The sequence below is a fragment of the Paecilomyces variotii genome (genome assembly GCF_004022145.1).
Source record: "Paecilomyces variotii strain CBS 101075 chromosome Unknown C8Q69scaffold_2, whole genome shotgun sequence".
Classification (NCBI taxonomy): Eukaryota; Fungi; Ascomycota; class Eurotiomycetes; order Eurotiales; family Thermoascaceae; genus Paecilomyces; species Paecilomyces variotii.
The window spans coordinates 676,787-694,238 of record NW_021167141.1 but is presented as its reverse complement, the minus strand read 5'-3'; the positions used below and the strand labels follow the sequence as shown (position 1 = coordinate 694,238).

General features: G+C 47.7%; 6 protein-coding genes across 6 annotated transcripts; 5 read left to right on the top strand and 1 right to left on the bottom strand.

Annotated features, from left to right (window-relative positions):
• Positions 1-2,551: 2,551 nt before the first annotated feature.
• Positions 2,552-4,425, top strand: C8Q69DRAFT_138237 (putative MFS transporter). Its single transcript, XM_028625396.1, has 4 exons — positions 2,552-2,735; positions 2,790-3,822; positions 3,883-4,003; positions 4,084-4,425. Exons 1-4 carry the CDS (start codon positions 2,704-2,706, stop codon positions 4,221-4,223), a joined length of 1,326 nt encoding a protein of 441 aa, XP_028487138.1. The 5' UTR covers positions 2,552-2,703; the 3' UTR covers positions 4,224-4,425.
• Positions 4,426-5,394: 969 nt separating this feature from the next.
• C8Q69DRAFT_138250 (hypothetical protein) lies at positions 5,395-6,209 on the top strand. Its single transcript, XM_028625398.1, has 2 exons — positions 5,395-5,838; positions 5,933-6,209. The coding sequence occupies exons 1-2, from the start codon at positions 5,621-5,623 to the stop codon at positions 6,027-6,029; spliced, it is 315 nt and encodes a 104-aa protein (XP_028487137.1). The 5' UTR covers positions 5,395-5,620; the 3' UTR covers positions 6,030-6,209.
• A 2,101-nt stretch (positions 6,210-8,310) lies between these two features.
• C8Q69DRAFT_485023 (putative vacuolar iron transporter Ccc1) lies at positions 8,311-9,236 on the top strand (the record flags this gene model as incomplete). Its single annotated transcript, XM_028631802.1, has 2 exons — positions 8,311-8,645; positions 8,702-9,236. The coding sequence occupies 2 exons, from the start codon at positions 8,311-8,313 to the stop codon at positions 9,234-9,236; spliced, it is 870 nt and encodes a 289-aa protein (XP_028487136.1).
• A 1,101-nt stretch (positions 9,237-10,337) lies between these two features.
• C8Q69DRAFT_428096 (amidase signature domain-containing protein) lies at positions 10,338-12,822 on the bottom strand. Its single transcript, XM_028628453.1, has 3 exons — positions 12,115-12,822; positions 11,624-12,051; positions 10,338-11,560 (listed from the first exon to the last, which is right to left on the bottom strand). The coding sequence occupies exons 1-3, from the start codon at positions 12,429-12,431 to the stop codon at positions 10,527-10,529; spliced, it is 1,779 nt and encodes a 592-aa protein (XP_028487135.1). The 5' UTR covers positions 12,432-12,822; the 3' UTR covers positions 10,338-10,526.
• Positions 12,823-13,135: 313 nt separating this feature from the next.
• On the top strand, positions 13,136-14,638 carry C8Q69DRAFT_138076 (dimethyladenosine transferase). The gene is made up of 2 exons (XM_028625392.1): positions 13,136-13,617; positions 13,667-14,638. The coding sequence occupies exons 1-2, from the start codon at positions 13,210-13,212 to the stop codon at positions 14,429-14,431; spliced, it is 1,173 nt and encodes a 390-aa protein (XP_028487134.1). The 5' UTR covers positions 13,136-13,209; the 3' UTR covers positions 14,432-14,638.
• A 736-nt stretch (positions 14,639-15,374) lies between these two features.
• C8Q69DRAFT_138078 (hypothetical protein) lies at positions 15,375-17,385 on the top strand. The gene is made up of 4 exons (XM_028625393.1): positions 15,375-15,852; positions 15,990-16,504; positions 16,579-16,864; positions 16,937-17,385. The coding sequence occupies exons 1-4, from the start codon at positions 15,631-15,633 to the stop codon at positions 17,096-17,098; spliced, it is 1,185 nt and encodes a 394-aa protein (XP_028487133.1). The 5' UTR covers positions 15,375-15,630; the 3' UTR covers positions 17,099-17,385.
• The last annotated feature ends 67 nt before the right edge of the window (positions 17,386-17,452 follow it).

Below are 17,452 nucleotides of genomic sequence, written 5' to 3'. Positions count from 1 at the left end.
GGCTTGCAACAATGGGTAGTAGGGAACAACGCCAGTTCCTGAATGGCAGTCACAGCATTCATAGCCTTCTTGGTTTACTCTGGACCTGCCTCTGCTACAAGATTCACTGAGCATATCAAGTTCTTTGCATCATGTATCCTGGTCTAGCAGTCCCGCCATAGGCTCCACTACCTGGCGCCGATCCGGTATGGCCCCGAGCGGGAGACAAGCTCCCTGTCGTGTTTGGATCCATAGCGGGTCCATCATATGTTACCGGACTTTACCGAACTCATTGCCCACCCTACGATCAACAGTCTTCGGCCACGACCCTGCCTGGGAATCCACCGTGATCAGACGATGACCGTGAAAGGTGGGGATTATAGAATGAAGAAAAGAAGAGAACAAGAAGCGCAAAAAACAATAATAGTCATCTTGAGTCGATGAATGATCAGAATTATCGGCCACAGTGCCGACCGGTACTGTGATTGGAAGGCAGCAGGCGAGGAGCAATTATCCATTTTCTTACCCCGATGCTCGCTCGCCCGATTATCCGTTCAGATCTAGAGACGCACGACCCGATGAAACTAGCCAGTGAGACGATAATATCCATACTACTCAGTGGCGAATCACCGTATCTGAGCAGAAAGTCCAGGGACGGCGTCTTGGCGGTCTGAGCACCTGAATTATCTGAGTGGTTCGTGTGACCCAGAGCCCTGGATGGCCCGCCCCAATGGATCCATTACTTGTCCTGAGGTAAAACCTTATTTCGACAAATAGATCGCTAATGGGATACATCTGCAAGAAGCTGGAAAAATCCCAGCAATCCTGTCGAAGCCGGTGAATATATTAATTATATCCTCACCAGTGAAAGGGTAGGGCCTACGCTTAATCTGTAAATAAATCTTCTGTTATTTAATTCTATGCTATTATATGAGGTAATTAAGAGGATCTTTGCGGGGATCAACGCTCACAGCGGGCAGAGAGGCTGTCGCCGCTAAAGAGCTTAATCCTAAGGTCTGGCATCGTTTGTACATATTAGGGATAGTGCATTTTAGAAATTTGATTTTAATTTCATAAAATGCTGACATTTTACCTTTTTTTTCCTTTTGCAATGCATTACACACAGACTATATATAGGGCGCGCTAATAATAAACCAGGGAATTAAGCGAGAATATCAAGTTCCACAAATTAAGGAAATCTCGCTTATTAATTTCCTAGATAAGCTATTAGTAGAGACTAATTTTTAGCATATTTCAAATTTCAAAAAACTTTTTCGTTGCGAAATTCAATACCTAAAAAGTTATGAAATTCATGAAATTTTGAATTTCAAATACCACCGCTAGTACACGTTCCGACTCCGCGATTACCGAAAGCCCGACCGGGCTTAGTCACAGGTAGTAGTGGTCATTCAAAATCTACATAGCGGGGTGCCAGCTCGGCGTGGTTCTAAAATCTCTCAGCGTGGTTCTAAATACTGCCGTTTTTCCCCGCCTTTGCAACGCCCTACTGCTACCACGCTGAGATTTATAGTCTAACCCTTTTAAAATGCTGGAACCACGCTGACCTATCTGGTTTAGTGTTATATAATTATAGGTTAATGAGCATATACTGGGGATATACTTAACATATGCCTCATAAATTTTGGCGCATATGCTATGTATATGTTTAACATATGCCCTTATTAGGGCCTAAAAGATTAGGGGTTTTAGGCAGATTAGGGACTTAGGGACTTAGGGAATTTTTGAATTAGGGAATTAGGGAATTAGGGCTTAGGGCTAGAAAGGTCAGCGTGGTTCGGATAGGCGCTAAAATCTCATCGTGGTTCCAGGGAGTTTCAAACCATGCCGAGCCTATGCCAAGAAAAAGCTCAGCGTGGTTCCAGTGATTGCTTTAGGAAGGCGGAAGAAATGGGCAAAATTTAGAACCACGCGGAGCTTTTTTGGAACCACGCCGAGCTGTATGCCCCTAGATAGCGTCGATTCGCTTCGTTTACCCCGAGTTGGCCTGTGCTGGTTCCACGTGATTACATCTCGCAGTGCTCCTCCGTGTCGAAAAGACATATTTCCCTCATGGGAGCGAGGCCGTCACTCGAGGGGTGGACTGTGGTCGTCAAGAAAATATATCCGGATTCCGAATCAGCTAGGAAGGTCCATCCCGATAACGTCATGATTGAATGAAACCCTTCCTTACAGTAACCCGCGTGGGAAAGCGATCCCGATGGTGTGACTCGTACGTGGAGAGCCGTGAGACACGGCCAGCAGAGAGATGTGTTCTAGAGTATATATATCATCGACCCTGCAGTGTCAGTAAGAAGCCCAATCCACCCAGGAAACTCGACGGCCAGACGCGAATTCTACAGCCGCGCTGCGGAAGAGATGAAATTTATTTCCAAGACTCACCAGCAGACAATGAAGTTTGAAAGTATTTTCCCCGTCGAAACGGCATGGCGGCCCATATTTATCTTCGTATAGGACATTACCCAGTCTTAATGAAACAATTCGTATTACGAGGTGACCTGTTTATTGTAATTTTTCTTTTCTCTTGCCGCAAGCGAGACAAGATTGGGCGAAAATCACGGCCGGACAGTAGATGTTGAGAAGTCGGCAGAACAACCAAGTGTGTCCTCGAATACCTCGAATCAGCCTCCGTCGCAGATAACTTTTGATGGCCCAGATGACCCGGAAAATCCTCATAACTGGGGAATATGGAAAAAGGCCTATACAATGTCAATTCCCGGTCTCATGGGCCTTGCAGTGTGAGTAGGAGAAACGCCAGCTGTAACTATATCTGCATTTCTGACACTGCTTAGGACGTTTGGTTCGTCTGTATACTCGCCTAGTGATGCAGAGGTTGCAGAAAGGTTTCAAGTCAGCAATACCGTGGCATTGCTGCCCATTACACTATACACATATGGTCTCGCTTGTGGTCCAGTGATTGCTGCTCCTCTCAGCGAGACCTACGGTCGGCGGTTCATCTATATATTCTGCATGCCTATTTCTCTTATGTTTACTTTGGGAGCTGGCTTCTCCCAGAACTTGGCCTCTCTGCTGATCTGCAGGCTACTTGCCGGTATACTAGGGTCACCTCCATTGGCAGTAGGAGCAGGGACAAATCTCGACATTTGGGCACCGATGCATCGCGCAAGAGCGGTATCCTTGTTTCTAGTAGCCCCATTCCTGGGACCAGCTCTTGGACCCGCAGTCGGCGGTTACGTAGCCGAATTCAAAGGCTGGAGATGGACGCAATGGACTACTATATTTCTCGGGGCGGCCGTCTGGATATACTCACTGGGGGCAAAAGAAACGTACGCAAAGATTATCCTGGCTAAACGGTTGAAGAAACTGGGTAAACCGCTGCCGCGCAGTCCTATACCAGAGGGTCTACCTGCGATCAAATTCCTTCTGACCGTCACTCTGGCGAGACCGATCCATATGATTCTGACCGAGCCAATTGTGGGACTGTATTCTTTGTACGTCGGCTTCAATTTCTCTGTCCTCTTCTGCTTCTTCGCCGCATTCCCTCTGGTCTTCCGTGGTCTGTATAAATTTTCAGTGGGCGAAGCAGGATTAGTGTTTCTTGGTTTATCGGCGGGATGCGCGGCGGCTGCCGCAATTTTTCTAATTATCGACGACTTCGCGTACATTAGACGCGCCTTGCGAAATCGTGCTGCTGGCGGTGATGGTACTATTGCCCCAGAGAATCGCTTATATGGTGCGATGCTGGGAAGTGTCCTTTTGACAGTCGGGCTCTTCTGGTTTGCCTGGACTGCCCGCGCCGATATTCACTGGATCAGCTGCGTCATAGCGACTGTCTTCTTTGCATGTGGAAATCTACTGACCTTTGTGAGAGTTCCTGACATTGCTATCTTTATCAAGGAGACTCTTCCCTGACGCTTTTGGCAGACCTCATGTGCGCTATACCTGACAGACGTGTATGGACCGCTGAACGGCGCATCCGCGATGGCTGCGAATGGAATCGTGCGGTACATGCTGGGCGGTTCCTTCCCGCTATTTACGGTGCAGAGTAAGCCTGGTCCCCTATCCTTCATCTTTTATTTGTTGTCAGATGCTCGATAGGTAGGCTAATACTCGTGATGTCCATAGTGTACGAGAAGCTGGGGATCGATTGGGCCACCAGCCTTTTGGCCTTCGTCTCTCTCGCACTCCTTCCTGTTCCGTGGCTATTCTTCAAGTACGGAAGTCTGATTCGAAAGAAGAGCGGCTACGATGTGGCCTATCCTTGAATGAACAAAAGTCAGCATATTTCGTGGCTATGCATTGCATATGAACTCACTTTGAAGAATTCATTTCCCGCTACCAGCTCATCTTGTCCCTGCATGACGCCAAGTCAGATTTACCTGACACCCGTGATGACGTCCTACGAGTGCCCTCCTCCAACATCGTTATCTGGCGTGTGTTTGCTGTACTCCGTAATCATAAATCATAAGCCCTAGAGACTAGTGTACCACAGGGAAGCCTAAAAATGGAAATGCCTAGAGTTAGGGCATGGGCGGCGTCAGGGCCGGCGCAGTTTAGGGTGCTGCGCCACAGAACATGATCGTGGCGCTAATCAGAAGGAACACGAGGAGCAAACAAAACGAAAATCCCCGCGGGTAAATGATAACGATGATCCACTAGCAATAATACCATGCGCTGGCCGCAAGTTTTTCTTGTTTTGCTCTACCACTGCGGTCGTGGAGTTGGACGTGAGGGAATTCCTCGGGGCCAGGGACCGGGGTCCACTGTGGCTGGCGCAGTTCACGAACCGGATTGTGGCTTGCTGATCCGGGGGCGAACCGCCGAACGCGTACGGCAGGTTAAATTGTCTGTACCATAGGCCTGCGTTGTTCAGAAGGGGTAGGCATAATAAGGTGAAGAGATGATGGTCCTCGTATCCTGAAGATGGTTATGAAGAAGAATTAGCTCAAAAGGAATTAATTCATGGATGATAAAGAGAAGCTGCTGGTAAGGAACAGTTCAAGAAGCCTGGGAAGTTGGAACCTTGGATGATGCTAAGGAACGAACTATCCTGGCCACTTGCTGGCAGCCTCAACGCTAGATCAACCAAGCCCTACCATGGCCCCACTCCCCCAGTTAAGGGACAGTCATCCGGATGCCAAACTCGGTCGAAATTGTGCCTGATAAATCTCGTGGTGTTTCTCCATTTCTTGTGCTCGCTTCAAGTGTGAATATCTCTTTGATTGTTTGTCGCTCCTGTCAGGTGGAGTTGATATAGCAGAGCGATACTTCATACAGCTACTCGCGTGACGTATTGCAGTAGGTTCGCATCCCTTTTAGTTACCTTAAATTCGTCACGAGGAACAACTCTGTCTCGCCGCCCACCTGAACACACAAAAGAGATTTTGAGACCCAACCCACTAACAGTAGATTTCTCGCAGAAACAACGAGACAAAACAAAACACTGCACCAGTCATCATCAATCCTCCACTCCGATCTGATATTCCTTGCAACGCGGGACAGAACGAGAAACGATTTTCACATCTACGAAACTCCACCCGATCGCCTATCGCCAATCCCCCGCATCCGTCTCTGCCCCTCGCTAGTGATTATATCAACTACTGGATTACTATACCGGACATTCATCTTTGAAACCTGAGGCCATCATCGTTACATACAAACAATGGCCGTCGGACTGAAGAACCTCGTTCCCCTCCTGATCCTCTTTGTCGTCATCGGCGTCATCGCCGTCGTTGGCTTCGTCGCATACGGCATCATACAGGAGGTCAGCAACCAGACAAGAGCGAAGATGGAGAAGAAGCATATCATGTTCAACAAGGACGGCCTCAAAGTCGAAGTGAAGGAGTTGACCGATGAGGCGTACAGGGATCGCAGCCAGAGGTGGGTTACATCCAGAGACGCACTCCTTATCCAGGGAGCAATTTAGTTTTATTCTTGGGAATCAGGAAGCTAACCTGCACTGCGTGATATCTAGTGTTCTCGTCAACATGTGGAACCACACCTCCTTCCCAGCTTACAAGAGCCGGCTTTGGGGAAACGGATCCGGAGCGGAAGCATCGAAGAGAAAGTAGTGAGTGCACATAGTATCCCCGTGCCGTATTTCTTCACCACGTATCCTTCTAACGGCATTCGTTTTCTATGCAGATATTCTCCGCAGACCGTTCCCTGAGCAGTTTGAATTGTTGATCTAAAAGGAACCACGGCGTTCGGGCCCCTCATAGCAGGATTCTCTTCTTGTTCATTCTAAAGCGTTGTAATTTCTGTAAATACATCATTCCTATTCATCTTTTTTTTTTCCCTCGCATCAGCGGGTTTTATCTGGACAGTGCATGTTGGTACCTGGCCTTTTTGGTTTCGGCTGTTTCACTTGACTTGATAGTCAAGTTACCTAGTTTTGAGAATTTTGAAGTGCATACTTGCCCGAGGGGGATCAGTAACCAAGGTGACCTTGCACCTCATTGGTCGAAAGACTCTTATTCCATCCAAGATCAATCAAAAATTTCATCATAAACATATCATCAGGTCGAATCGAATCGTGTGTATCACTTTTTACCTTCTCTTCATTTCCCAAAATCGAATCCAGCGTCCCATTTAATCCTCTCAACATCCTTTTTCCTCTCGGAATAGCAAAAATCCATCATGACAAACTCGCGTAATTAATCATCTTCATTCTAAAGTATTTAGCTCAAAATATGGCTCCGGCTGCGTCCAGTACTAGACAGGACAGACGGGAGTATAGAGCTTCTGAGGAGTGGTTTCTCTAATTGCCAAAGACGTTATTCAAAGATCTTGGTCCACTGGACGCGGGTTTTCAGACCCCCAGACCTCAACTTCCTGAAGGAAATGCAGGATGGAGCTCTGTGCGTATGCGAAACTCGAGACATATATGATTCCTTGGTCGTTGATCAGGGTGTTTGTGGGATGCGATGTAAGGGGACATGAGGGTGACATAGTAGGTGATATTTTGTCCGTCGGAAATTCCAGTGTAGGTGAGATTATCCTCCAGCGCGGGGAGGACATGGTTAAGAAAACCACTATAGTCGTCAAAGTTGATAATAATAATCAGGCTCGAGTAACAAAAAAAGGAAAAAGGAAAAGAAAAGAAAAGAAAAAGAAGTGAGTTGGACGGAAATTAAAGAATAGCAGGACCCGCATTTTTGAGGTTTGTAATAATAAACGAATGATTCTGAAGATCCTATATTATTTCATTCAGTCTGGTCTCTCAAGTAAAGCCAGGGTCGAGATAAGTGTTATAGCAAGAGTACCTAGACTCCATTGTCTCTCCTTCCTGGCCGTCTTGTCTTATCGTGGAGCACTTGTCGATGTCTGCATGTGAGGCGAAATCTGGATATAAATACATCGACAACCATGACATGACTCTTGAATAAATTAGTCTCGTCCTTGATTCTACAGATTTGGATCTCGATCGATCTCTGTTGTCAAGCCTACATACTACAACGTAGTAGTACCACGTGGGCTACTAGCTTGGACATTAGACCCATTTTCGGATGATTCGGCAGTTGAATGTCGAAGGGGGGATCCAAGCAAAAGGTGGTTGAAGTGGTATACTACTAACAAAAAGAAGATATACTAATTAATGCTACTACGTACTACTACTACAGCTCCTCAGCTTGGAAACTGCGGGCGTGTGATAGGCGGGAATCCCACTTGAGGAACTAGACAAGCGTTTTCTTCCCCGCCGAAGCTTCATCTACCGTCTACTAAAGCTTCTAGCGCGATCGCGGCAGCCGTCAAATCAGACACGCCAATGCCGCCAACGTGCGATATTAACGGGCCGTCGCCATCTGTATACTGTATCTTCCCCGTCTTCCATGCGCCGCTAATACTACTACTTGGCTATGGAGGCCCCGACCCTGACAAAGATCTTGGCAGGCCATGATTCTTCATATCACGTTCTGCACTCGATAGGCTCACGTTCAACGCCGTCATACATTCTGTTTAACGAGGCGGAATGACCCGAATCGATATCTGGCAAAAGGGCTCCACGAGACATTTTCTCTGCGGGCCTCGGATCTGGTCCAGATGTGATAAACTAGTGGTTATCTCACGTTCACGGCTTGTTCCCGGTGGCACCGCAAGATGAGCCGCTGTCTGAAAGGTCAGTGCGAGGATTTCCTCTTTTAAGGAAAAAAGAAAGAAATAGACATGGCATCCTTGAGGTCAGAACCCAGCGGACAGCCATTGTTTTCCTCTCCGTTGTTGGACGAATTCCCAGAGCTGTTGGGTCCTTTCCCCAAGTCCAAAGCAGATTCAACTCGTCACAGACGGCGCAATCCAGCAGCACACGACGAGCAGACCAAATCGCCCATGTCGTTGGCCCTGCTCAAGGGGATGTTCTCCCGTTACTCCCCTCTGGGGGAGCAGTCGCCGTCCAGAGACGCTGAGAAAGATGTCCATATCCCCTTCCGGAAAGAGCTCCAAGACCTGGAATCGACCGCAACATCGTCAACGCACAATGAGAAGAGCAGCTTCAAGATCGTTGATGCGAGGATTGTGTCAGATGCTATCATTGGACTGTCCGATGGCATGACGGTGCCATTCGCCCTCACAGCGGGCTTGTCTGCGTTAGGCGACACGAAAGTGGTTGTCTTTGGCGGAATGGCAGAACTAATCGCTGGTGCCATCTCCATGGGATTGGGTGGATATCTGGGAGCCAAGAGTGAAGAGTAAGACCGTCATGGTCTATATGAAGGATGGAGCCAGATGCTAACAAGGCCTGTAGGGAATCATATAAAGCAACGTTAAAAGAGACCCGCGAGCAGACGGTGACAGACCCGTCATCCGTCGACGGCATCATTTCACAAATATTCGCCCCTTACGACCTCCCATCTAACCTTCTGAGCGAACTCACCACCCACCTCTCTGAATCCCCCAATCTCCCTTCATTCCTCATGAACTTCCATCATACTCTCCCGGAGCCATCCGGGTCTCGAGCCGTTGTCTGCGCCATCACCATTGCTCTGGGCTATTTCATCGGCGGTTTTGTGCCTCTGCTTCCATATTTCTTCGTCGGCCCTCACGACGCTTTCATCGCTCTGCGTTGGTCCATAGCTACCATGGCGGTCACCCTGTTCCTCTTCGGCTACGGAAAGACCTGCTACGTTAGTGGCTGGAAAGGAGCAGGTAACATCCGCCGCGGAGTCATCGGTGGAGTGCAGATGGTAATAGTCGGAGGTTTAGCGGCAGGATCCGCCATGGCGCTGGTGAAGCTATTCCAGGCTCTGGCCGATAGTACCCCGGACGAAAAGCATCAGTAAGTAAATAGAGTGCTTCTCTGCGTGGATATACCTCTTTTATTTTCATGTCTTTACGTTTAAAAGAACGGGACAAACTGGGCTTGATGGGGTGCTATGGCGTTATATGTACTGAAAGAATTTCACCTGGAATGATTGTTACGGGTCCAGCAAAAAGGGTCTCGAGTTTGACTATGCTCTATATATGAACCAGATAGAAATATACTAGAAATAGAAACCATATATGAAAGAAACTATAGAAAACCCGCCTAATGTACTCCTGATATCTCTCCTCTCGTGATATATCGACATGACTTGACTCATTCACAGTAGCCAAAACTCAGCAGTATTCACAGATCGTCGGGTCCTGCCATAGACCTAACATTAAGAAAACCCCTTTTTTTTCACTGGGCGTAGCATCCCCAGATAGAAAAATCAATTAAATACATATCCTATTCGGTTCCCCACCTAACCACAAAGTCTGCCAGAGTTCCCCCACGACTTCCCCTTATCGAGCTCCACCCACAATGATAAATTAGTCTGAACTTACTAGACAATCCAAGCATCAGACTACTTGAATCCCACCAAAAAAATATACAATAATACAACAGTCTTAGAAATTTCCGCAAAGACTTCATCAGTCCAATCTATGTACATACTGCCCAGGGAGCCCCTCGGACAGGCAGGGCGAATTGGAATGGGAAGTGGACAAGATCCCTGTTTTTGTCCTCTAACTATGGCAAGTGGCGCAAGATGCGCTATGTGAGAGAACCTGGGAGAAAGGTAAGAAAGAGCACATAGTGACTTCCTATGTATTGCTGATAAGATGTGTTTTTTTTGTAGCTTCCGCGATAACTAGCTGAGGATTTGAGTGTGTTGCTATAGAACGATTTTCCGAATTCGGCAGAACTTATCGACGAAAGAAAATATCCGCTCTTTACTTGTCAGCTGATAAGGTTGCATGAAGATTTTCCGGGTTCCAAGGTCTGATTGTTCAGCTATTTAGATGATGCCGTGACAACGAGAGAAGCGATAATATTAGGGGCCTGCGGACAATGACTCTATTGTTTGATGAGGGCTATGTCGCTACTAACATGGGAAGGTTATGGGGGATAAGTAACAATATTTTCTTGTATAACAAAAAGTTTGAGAACTTTGATATTGTATCCCAAACTAGCTTCTATTTTTGTCTCTGTAGTCTAGGCTTTGTTATACACATACATACAAATGGTTATGCAGTATCAACATAATAGCCTATGTATAGACACCTCTTTCCTCATTTCTAGTCCATGTACGAAGATGCAAACATATGAATCATGCATTAATAACGGGTATATTGCGCCGCATATATCCCCTCCACGTGGCTTGAGATCGCTTATACTTAGTCCCCGAATGACGCTGCAGGTCTTCAATGGCGCTCGCGAACTTGATCAGGGCTGGTTCCGACCACGCAGTATTCATGATTGCCAGGCCGAACGGCATTCCTGATTCGGTGGTGATACCTGCAGGTATCGTAATCAGTGGGTACCCTGCTTGGGCTGCGATCTGGCCTGCCTGACCTGGTTCCGGAGGGACGAGGAGACCGTCGAGTTTGGTCCCGTTATGATTGAGTGCTGCGTCTATGCCTTCCTCCCGCGTAGAACGCTGACAGAAAGAGAGAGCTTGGAAGTAGGTTTCGTCCATGACACCTTTTGTCTCGAGAGAAGCGAGGAAGCCATCTTGTCCGGAGCCGAAAGCTGGGTGGATTCCTGGAAGACCACCTTCGGTGCCTACGTTGTCAATATTGTACTGTACTATGTCCTCTAACGAGCGGATGTTGGTGTTTTCAAGCTCAGAGAGATACTTCTTGATGTCGTTGTAGAAGTCGACTTTGACGACGGTATATTCAGATTCGTTGGGATATCCTCGTGTCGTGCCGTAGTCCCAGTCCCATTTGTCGGGAGACACAATAGTCTTGTAATTGGGAAGTTCCGTACCGTTTATAATCGTGGCACCGGCCTCCTCAATAAGGCGCACTAATTCCGACAGCTGTGATATCTGATCCGGATCGCCCAGAGCCCAGAAAGACTTCCAGGGTAGCCCGAAAACTGCTCCTTTGAGAGCTGACTGATCGGATATAAATTGGCTATAGCCGTCTTGGGGCGTCTTGCCTTCCTGGGCAAGGGTGTAATTGTCTCGAGGATCTGGGCCATAGATGGCATCAAGAGCATACACCGTATCAGTAACGGTACGACCAAACGTTCCGACACTGTCCATGTGTGAACACTCGGGAATGACACCTCCACGAGACGTTAAGCCCACGGTGGGCTTAATACCAACAATGCTGTTTCGCAGTGCAGGATTGATAACTATTCAGCTGTTACTTAATGGGTTCATTTGCAATGGCCGTTTGTATCCGGGTACCAACTTACTACTCCCGTCAGTTTCTGTTCCCAAGGAAAAGGCAACAAGATTTGCTGCCACAGCGACAGCTGACCCCGAGCTGCTGCCTCCAGGGTTCACTGTCAAGTTATGAGCGCTCCTGCACTGCCCACCGCGTGGAGAATATCCTTCAGAGTAATTATTACTACGCATATCGGCCCATTCGCTTAATGCTGCCTTTCCCAGCAACAACGCTCCCGCTGAGCGAAGACGAGAAATCACATGGGCGTCGCGCGGTACGACTGATCCCAGAAGAGCCCAGCTGCCAGCGGTAGTCTGCATGCGATCCTTTGTCGCAAAGACATCCTTGACGATAAACGGGATGCCATGTAGAGGGCCTCTGACATGGCCTTCGGACCGCTCCCTGTCCAGTGACTCTGCCAGCTTGAACATGTCCGGATTGAACTCAAGTATTGAACTGGCCAGTAGGGGGTCAGCAAACGCTGCGTTCTAATGATTATGATGCAATGATTCCCGTTACCTGAGATAGCTGTCTACCTGATGTATCCTATCCAAATAGCAATTTAGTAATTGCATGCTGGTCAGTTGACCCGTGCTCAAAGCTATTTGCATTTCATCAATGGTAGCTTCCTCCAATTTGAACCCATTACAAAGTGGCATAGGAAACAACTGCGAGCTATCCGCGCCAAGTTTGGGAAAGCTGTATGGGAAAGGCTCAGTCAGGATCTCCATTGAGAAGTTCCCGCTGTGGTCGAAACTGCTCTCAGTGGCTGTTGAGAAACACCGCAACGCAGACAGAACTGCTGTAGCAGTCGAGACCCAAGTGAAATTCTGCATTTGTATCGCCGTTATTATCAGGATCTTCTTGGATCAGGTACGTGTTTTGCTTTGTGACGGTCGTGTCGTGGGTTCTTCTTCTAGCGAATTCCTCGGTCCTCATTCAAGGGTCCAAATCTTCAGGCATGGTAGAGCCAAGAAGCTTATATTAGACATACCCTGCACTTCTTATCAAGCCTTACCAACTCAATCTGACAAAGTGATTCGCTCTTGTGAGACGTCAGGCATAATTAGGAAGGGCGGTGTAGAACACAATGCGATTCGCGAAATTCGAGGAACCGTGGGACCGAAACCTGATGAATTGGTTTGTTACTAAAGTATATTTCTATAGCTGAGCTTGATCTTGATCTTATTTATACTCGTGTGAATTCATTCAAATATGATACTCGAGGATACTGGAGGTAGTGACCTCACTGCAAATGATGACATAAACAGCCACAGAGCCAATCACCTCAGTGGACCAACTATCTCTTGCGTCTGGGTGAAATAATACCATAAGCTCTCTTACGAGACAAATGATGGATTGACTAAGATAAAGTATTGATGGAAGTCAACCAACGTATCATTTTATAGTTCAAAAGTATACTATATCAGAGCTCTAGATTCGAGTAAACTTATTGTCCAGGCATACTATATTCAGTCACGTGACAGGACTGGTCTATCAGCCTATCTTATCTAACCGACCTCCACCAAGCGGCTAAGTTTTTTGATAATACCCCATACAAAATTTTTGGATCCCTGCGCGACGCCGTTCAAAGCTCTGTCATCCTCACGCAAAATGGGCAAAGCGCAGAAGGTCAAGCGCAATGGCAGCGCAAACTCGCCTTATAAGAAGCCAGATCCGAGTATTCCGCCTTCTCTCTTCAAGTTCAACACCAACATCGGTCAGCACATTCTGAAAAATGTCAGTATCGCTGATGCTATCGTCGCCAAGGCGAATCTTCAACCCACCGATACGGTCCTCGAAATCGGTCCAGGAACGGGTATCCTGACGACTCGAATTCTCGAAAAGGCGAAGAAGGTCGTTGCTGTGGAACTGGACCCCAGAATGGCGGCTGAACTTACTACTCGAGTACAAGGGACGCCTTTGCAGTCGAAACTTCAAATCGTCTTGGGAGACTTTGCGAAGACTGATCTGACCAAACTGCCCTTGTGCAACATTTGCATTAGTAACACGCCATATCAGGTACGTCTTCTACTCTCCAGGGAAAAGTGCTACTGACTGACCGTGATAGATTTCTTCGCTGCTAGTGTTCAAGCTCCTTTCTTCCCCGCATCCCCCGCAGATGAGCGTTCTCATGGTGCAGCGCGAGTTTGCCCTTCGGTTAATCGCACGACCAGGAGACTCCCTATATTCCCGTCTCTCCGTTAATGCCCAGTTCTTCGCTCGCATCTCTCATGTCATGAAGGTCGGCAAAGGCAACTTCACGCCGCCTCCGCAGGTCGAGTCTAGTGTCGTCAAGATCGAGCCCAAGCAGGATCGACCAGCGATTAGTTGGGATGAGTGGGATGGCATGCTTCGCATCTGTTTCGTACGAAAGAACAAGACGCTACGTGCAAGCTGGACGGCATCTAAGGTGCGCGCTTTAATCGAAAAGAATTGGATTACGTGGGCTGCCATGTATCCTGAAAATGTTTCCGAAGCGGACACGGACTTCCTTCTTGGAAAGGTGCAAATCGGGGACATGGATGTTGAGGAGGATAAGGATATGGATATGGACGAAACACCGGAATCACTGGACGACGATCTAGATTTCTTCTCCACCAGCACGGGCAATAACACCCTCAGCAGTGCAGGAACAAAGGCTGCCAGCGGATCCCAAGTGGCTGTTGGCAAACTTCAAGTCCCGCGAGTTATGGTGACGAAATTAATACAGCACAAGATCCAGCGAATCTTGGACTCAACTGGACTTTCGAGCAGCCGTGCGACGAAATGCGATGAGAACGACTTCCTCCGGCTTCTTTACGCCTGCAACGCAGAAGGCATACACTTCTCATAGGAGACTGATTCTACTTTGAGTCTTCGCGACCAGTGAGTCGACCGGAGTCATTGGTTACCATTAGGACCGTCGTGTTGGGCGATGGTATTGCAAAGGATTCCTCGCGGAGAGTCTCATAAGTCTGTTCTCGACTCCACTCATCGAGTCCTCTCTCGCATACTGTTGCCAAGGCTACATTCACGGACAAAATAGAATAGCGCTATTCGCCACACTCAGGGTCCTGATATCCCGATGTGCCATCCGCTTGAAGGCAGCATATCCCCTTCTGCTCCAGCAAGGCTATCTATTTTGTTATGTTCTCTGAATGGGAACAGATTCAATTGCCAGTCACCACTTCAATATCTACATCATCTTCGGTGATGTTATGGACCGTGCCGCGGGCAAGGCTAAAAGCTTGTGCGAGCTCGCTTCGAATCAGGAATTCTCGTCGATCACATATCCAGGTTCCGGAATCCCATGGCTACGCGTTACGAGGGAAAAGAAGGTTCCACGATAAAAGTTTGCATATAGATACCCGGCTTTAAGTATAGAAAGCAACAATTCAATGAAGTCCCTTTCTAACAAAAGCGATATGTATATCTGCGCCGGATCAAACAAAACATAATGGGAAACAAAGCAGGGAACCTCCAATAGCGAACTTGGTGGGATCTTTCCTCCCAGTCCCAACTCAGAAGTTTCGAGTGCCATCTGCAACGGGCGATCCTGTACACCTGCGCATCAAGTTGAATGTTGCACTACCGCTTCGAATTTTTCGTATCATCCTACATTTTGTGAAACAATTTCGTCTGCTAAGCCCAACGAATAAATGTCCAAAGTTCTCCCTCAATCTACTGGGCCGCAGGACTTCAAGACTGTTTTCATCGAAACCGGTAGCACACCCGTGATTGCCGTCCGTTTATGTGCAACCTCAGATTTCCCTCGAAGAGGCACAACTCACCGTCTTTTATCGTTCTTCGAACAACCTTGAGAGACTTTGGCAGCCGTATCTTCTTCACGTGTGCTTTTGCGGTTCTTTCATCATGAGGCCAGTGCTCTGTCTATCCCTCGGTTGGGACGCAAATGGTCCGAATAGGGGCTACGTCTCTACATATTGCAGTTGAACGCAATGTCCATAGTTAGGCAGCCTGCCTTAATTACTGTCATATAACCATACAACTAGAGAAGTTCTCCTTGAAGTCGTTTCATTCAATCAGAACTCTATGGCTGAGATCCCTAACAATATTGCAAATGCTGCAGCTTCCGGGAGAGTCCCCAAGGGGATAGATCTATCTTACTTGGCCCAGGAAAGAAATGAACCTACCATAATTGCAACTCTGTTCGTCTTTTCACTTACCACGTTTGTCATCATACTACGATGCTATGCACGTCGTTGTATCCTGAAGAAGTTTGGATTAGATGATGCCATTGCAGTAGCTACGATGGTGAGCTTTACCAGTATCGTTAGAGCACGCACTCACGTTCTGAAATGTTTTTCCATGGAAGGAATTGTCCTGATATGAGGGACTTTCCGGGTAAAAATTGCATAATACACGGCGACTAAGGCTGACCTCCCATCCAGCCTTTCTATCTTGTTTTCATCGTTCTCGGCATAACAGTGATGAGGATAGGGGGTGGCAGACATTACGACTACATTGCATATGTGATGTCTCTCTCTGATGTTGCGAAGTCAGAGAAACTCGATTTTGTCGCCCACATGCTCTATGTTACCGCTTTATTCGTCTGCCGGTTATCAGGTCTGGCATTCTATCTGCGACTCGTGGGACGTCATCCTCGGATCCAGCTTTTCATTCACTGTGCTACAGCGTTCATAGTCGCTGGTTATTTGGCCCAGTTCTTTCTACTATTATTACATTGTAGACCTATTACAGGTCTGTGGCCATATCCATTCCAAGTCTCCAGTGCTGGGTTGCGTGAAATCTGTCTGCCCTGGGGAACTGTCTATGGTGTCATTGCAGGGATCTCTCTCGGTTGTGATATTGCTATGCTCGGTATACCAGCCACCCTCATAGCGCGGCTTCACGCGAGTAGGAAGAGGAAGATACAGCTTTCCTTTGTGCTTTTCCCTGGCATTCTGTCAGTATACCCGTCGAGCTCAGTCTTCATCCTTGATGTGGAAGAGTTGCCTAGCTGACCGTCGCTGATAACAGAGTCGTCGTTCTTTCCTTCGTCCGAATATGGCTCACTTTTGAAGGAAATACAGACGACGGCAGTTGGTTCTACTGTCCCATGATAGTTGTTGAGAGTTCTGAGCTCGGTGGGACCTTGATTGCTTTATCGATACCTGCGCTGAAGCCGCTCGTTAGCAATTGGTACACACGCTCCCACCAGTCCAGACAGGGCTTTAGTCTAAGATACTCAAGAATATGGCAGGGCAACAGGTTGAAGTCCGCTGCGGGTCATACAAAATATGAGATGGACAGGCCGATGGCGAAGGCATTAACTCCTGTCTCCTCAAACGGCGAATCACCGTCTATAGGGAATGAATCTGATCAGGAACTTGCGCAGAAAGACCTAAACGTGTCCCATGACGGAGGTAATCCACATTTCAAGGGGACATCTGCTGTTGGACGGCCCCTAGCGCCAGATCCGTATCTCAGTAATCACGCTTGGGAGATTGAGGGAAGAGAATGGTATCACACACATGGAACGTCAGGACCTGCAGAATAATCGGCGGAAGAGGGAAACACGTGCCTTTTTCAATTCGTCGCTTCAGCTTTCGATCATACACCCGAATTTCAGACTGAAATCGTACGCACGGTCGGATAGATTAATGACCATGACGGTCTGATGCCTATTCTCCTGCTTGTGATTCAGTATGCAACTTGAGCTCGTAGTAGAAAGTGACAACTGAATGCGATGGTGCACTAGGATATGAATAGCTGCTCCAGCCCCTGTACAAGTGTTTCCACTTCGAGACTGGATGTCCCGTCGGGTGAGTCGCGGAGATAGGATGGTAGCAGTCGGAATCTGCTTTTTATATAGTTAATAACCGAACACTGTCCAATTCTCGTATTGATGTCC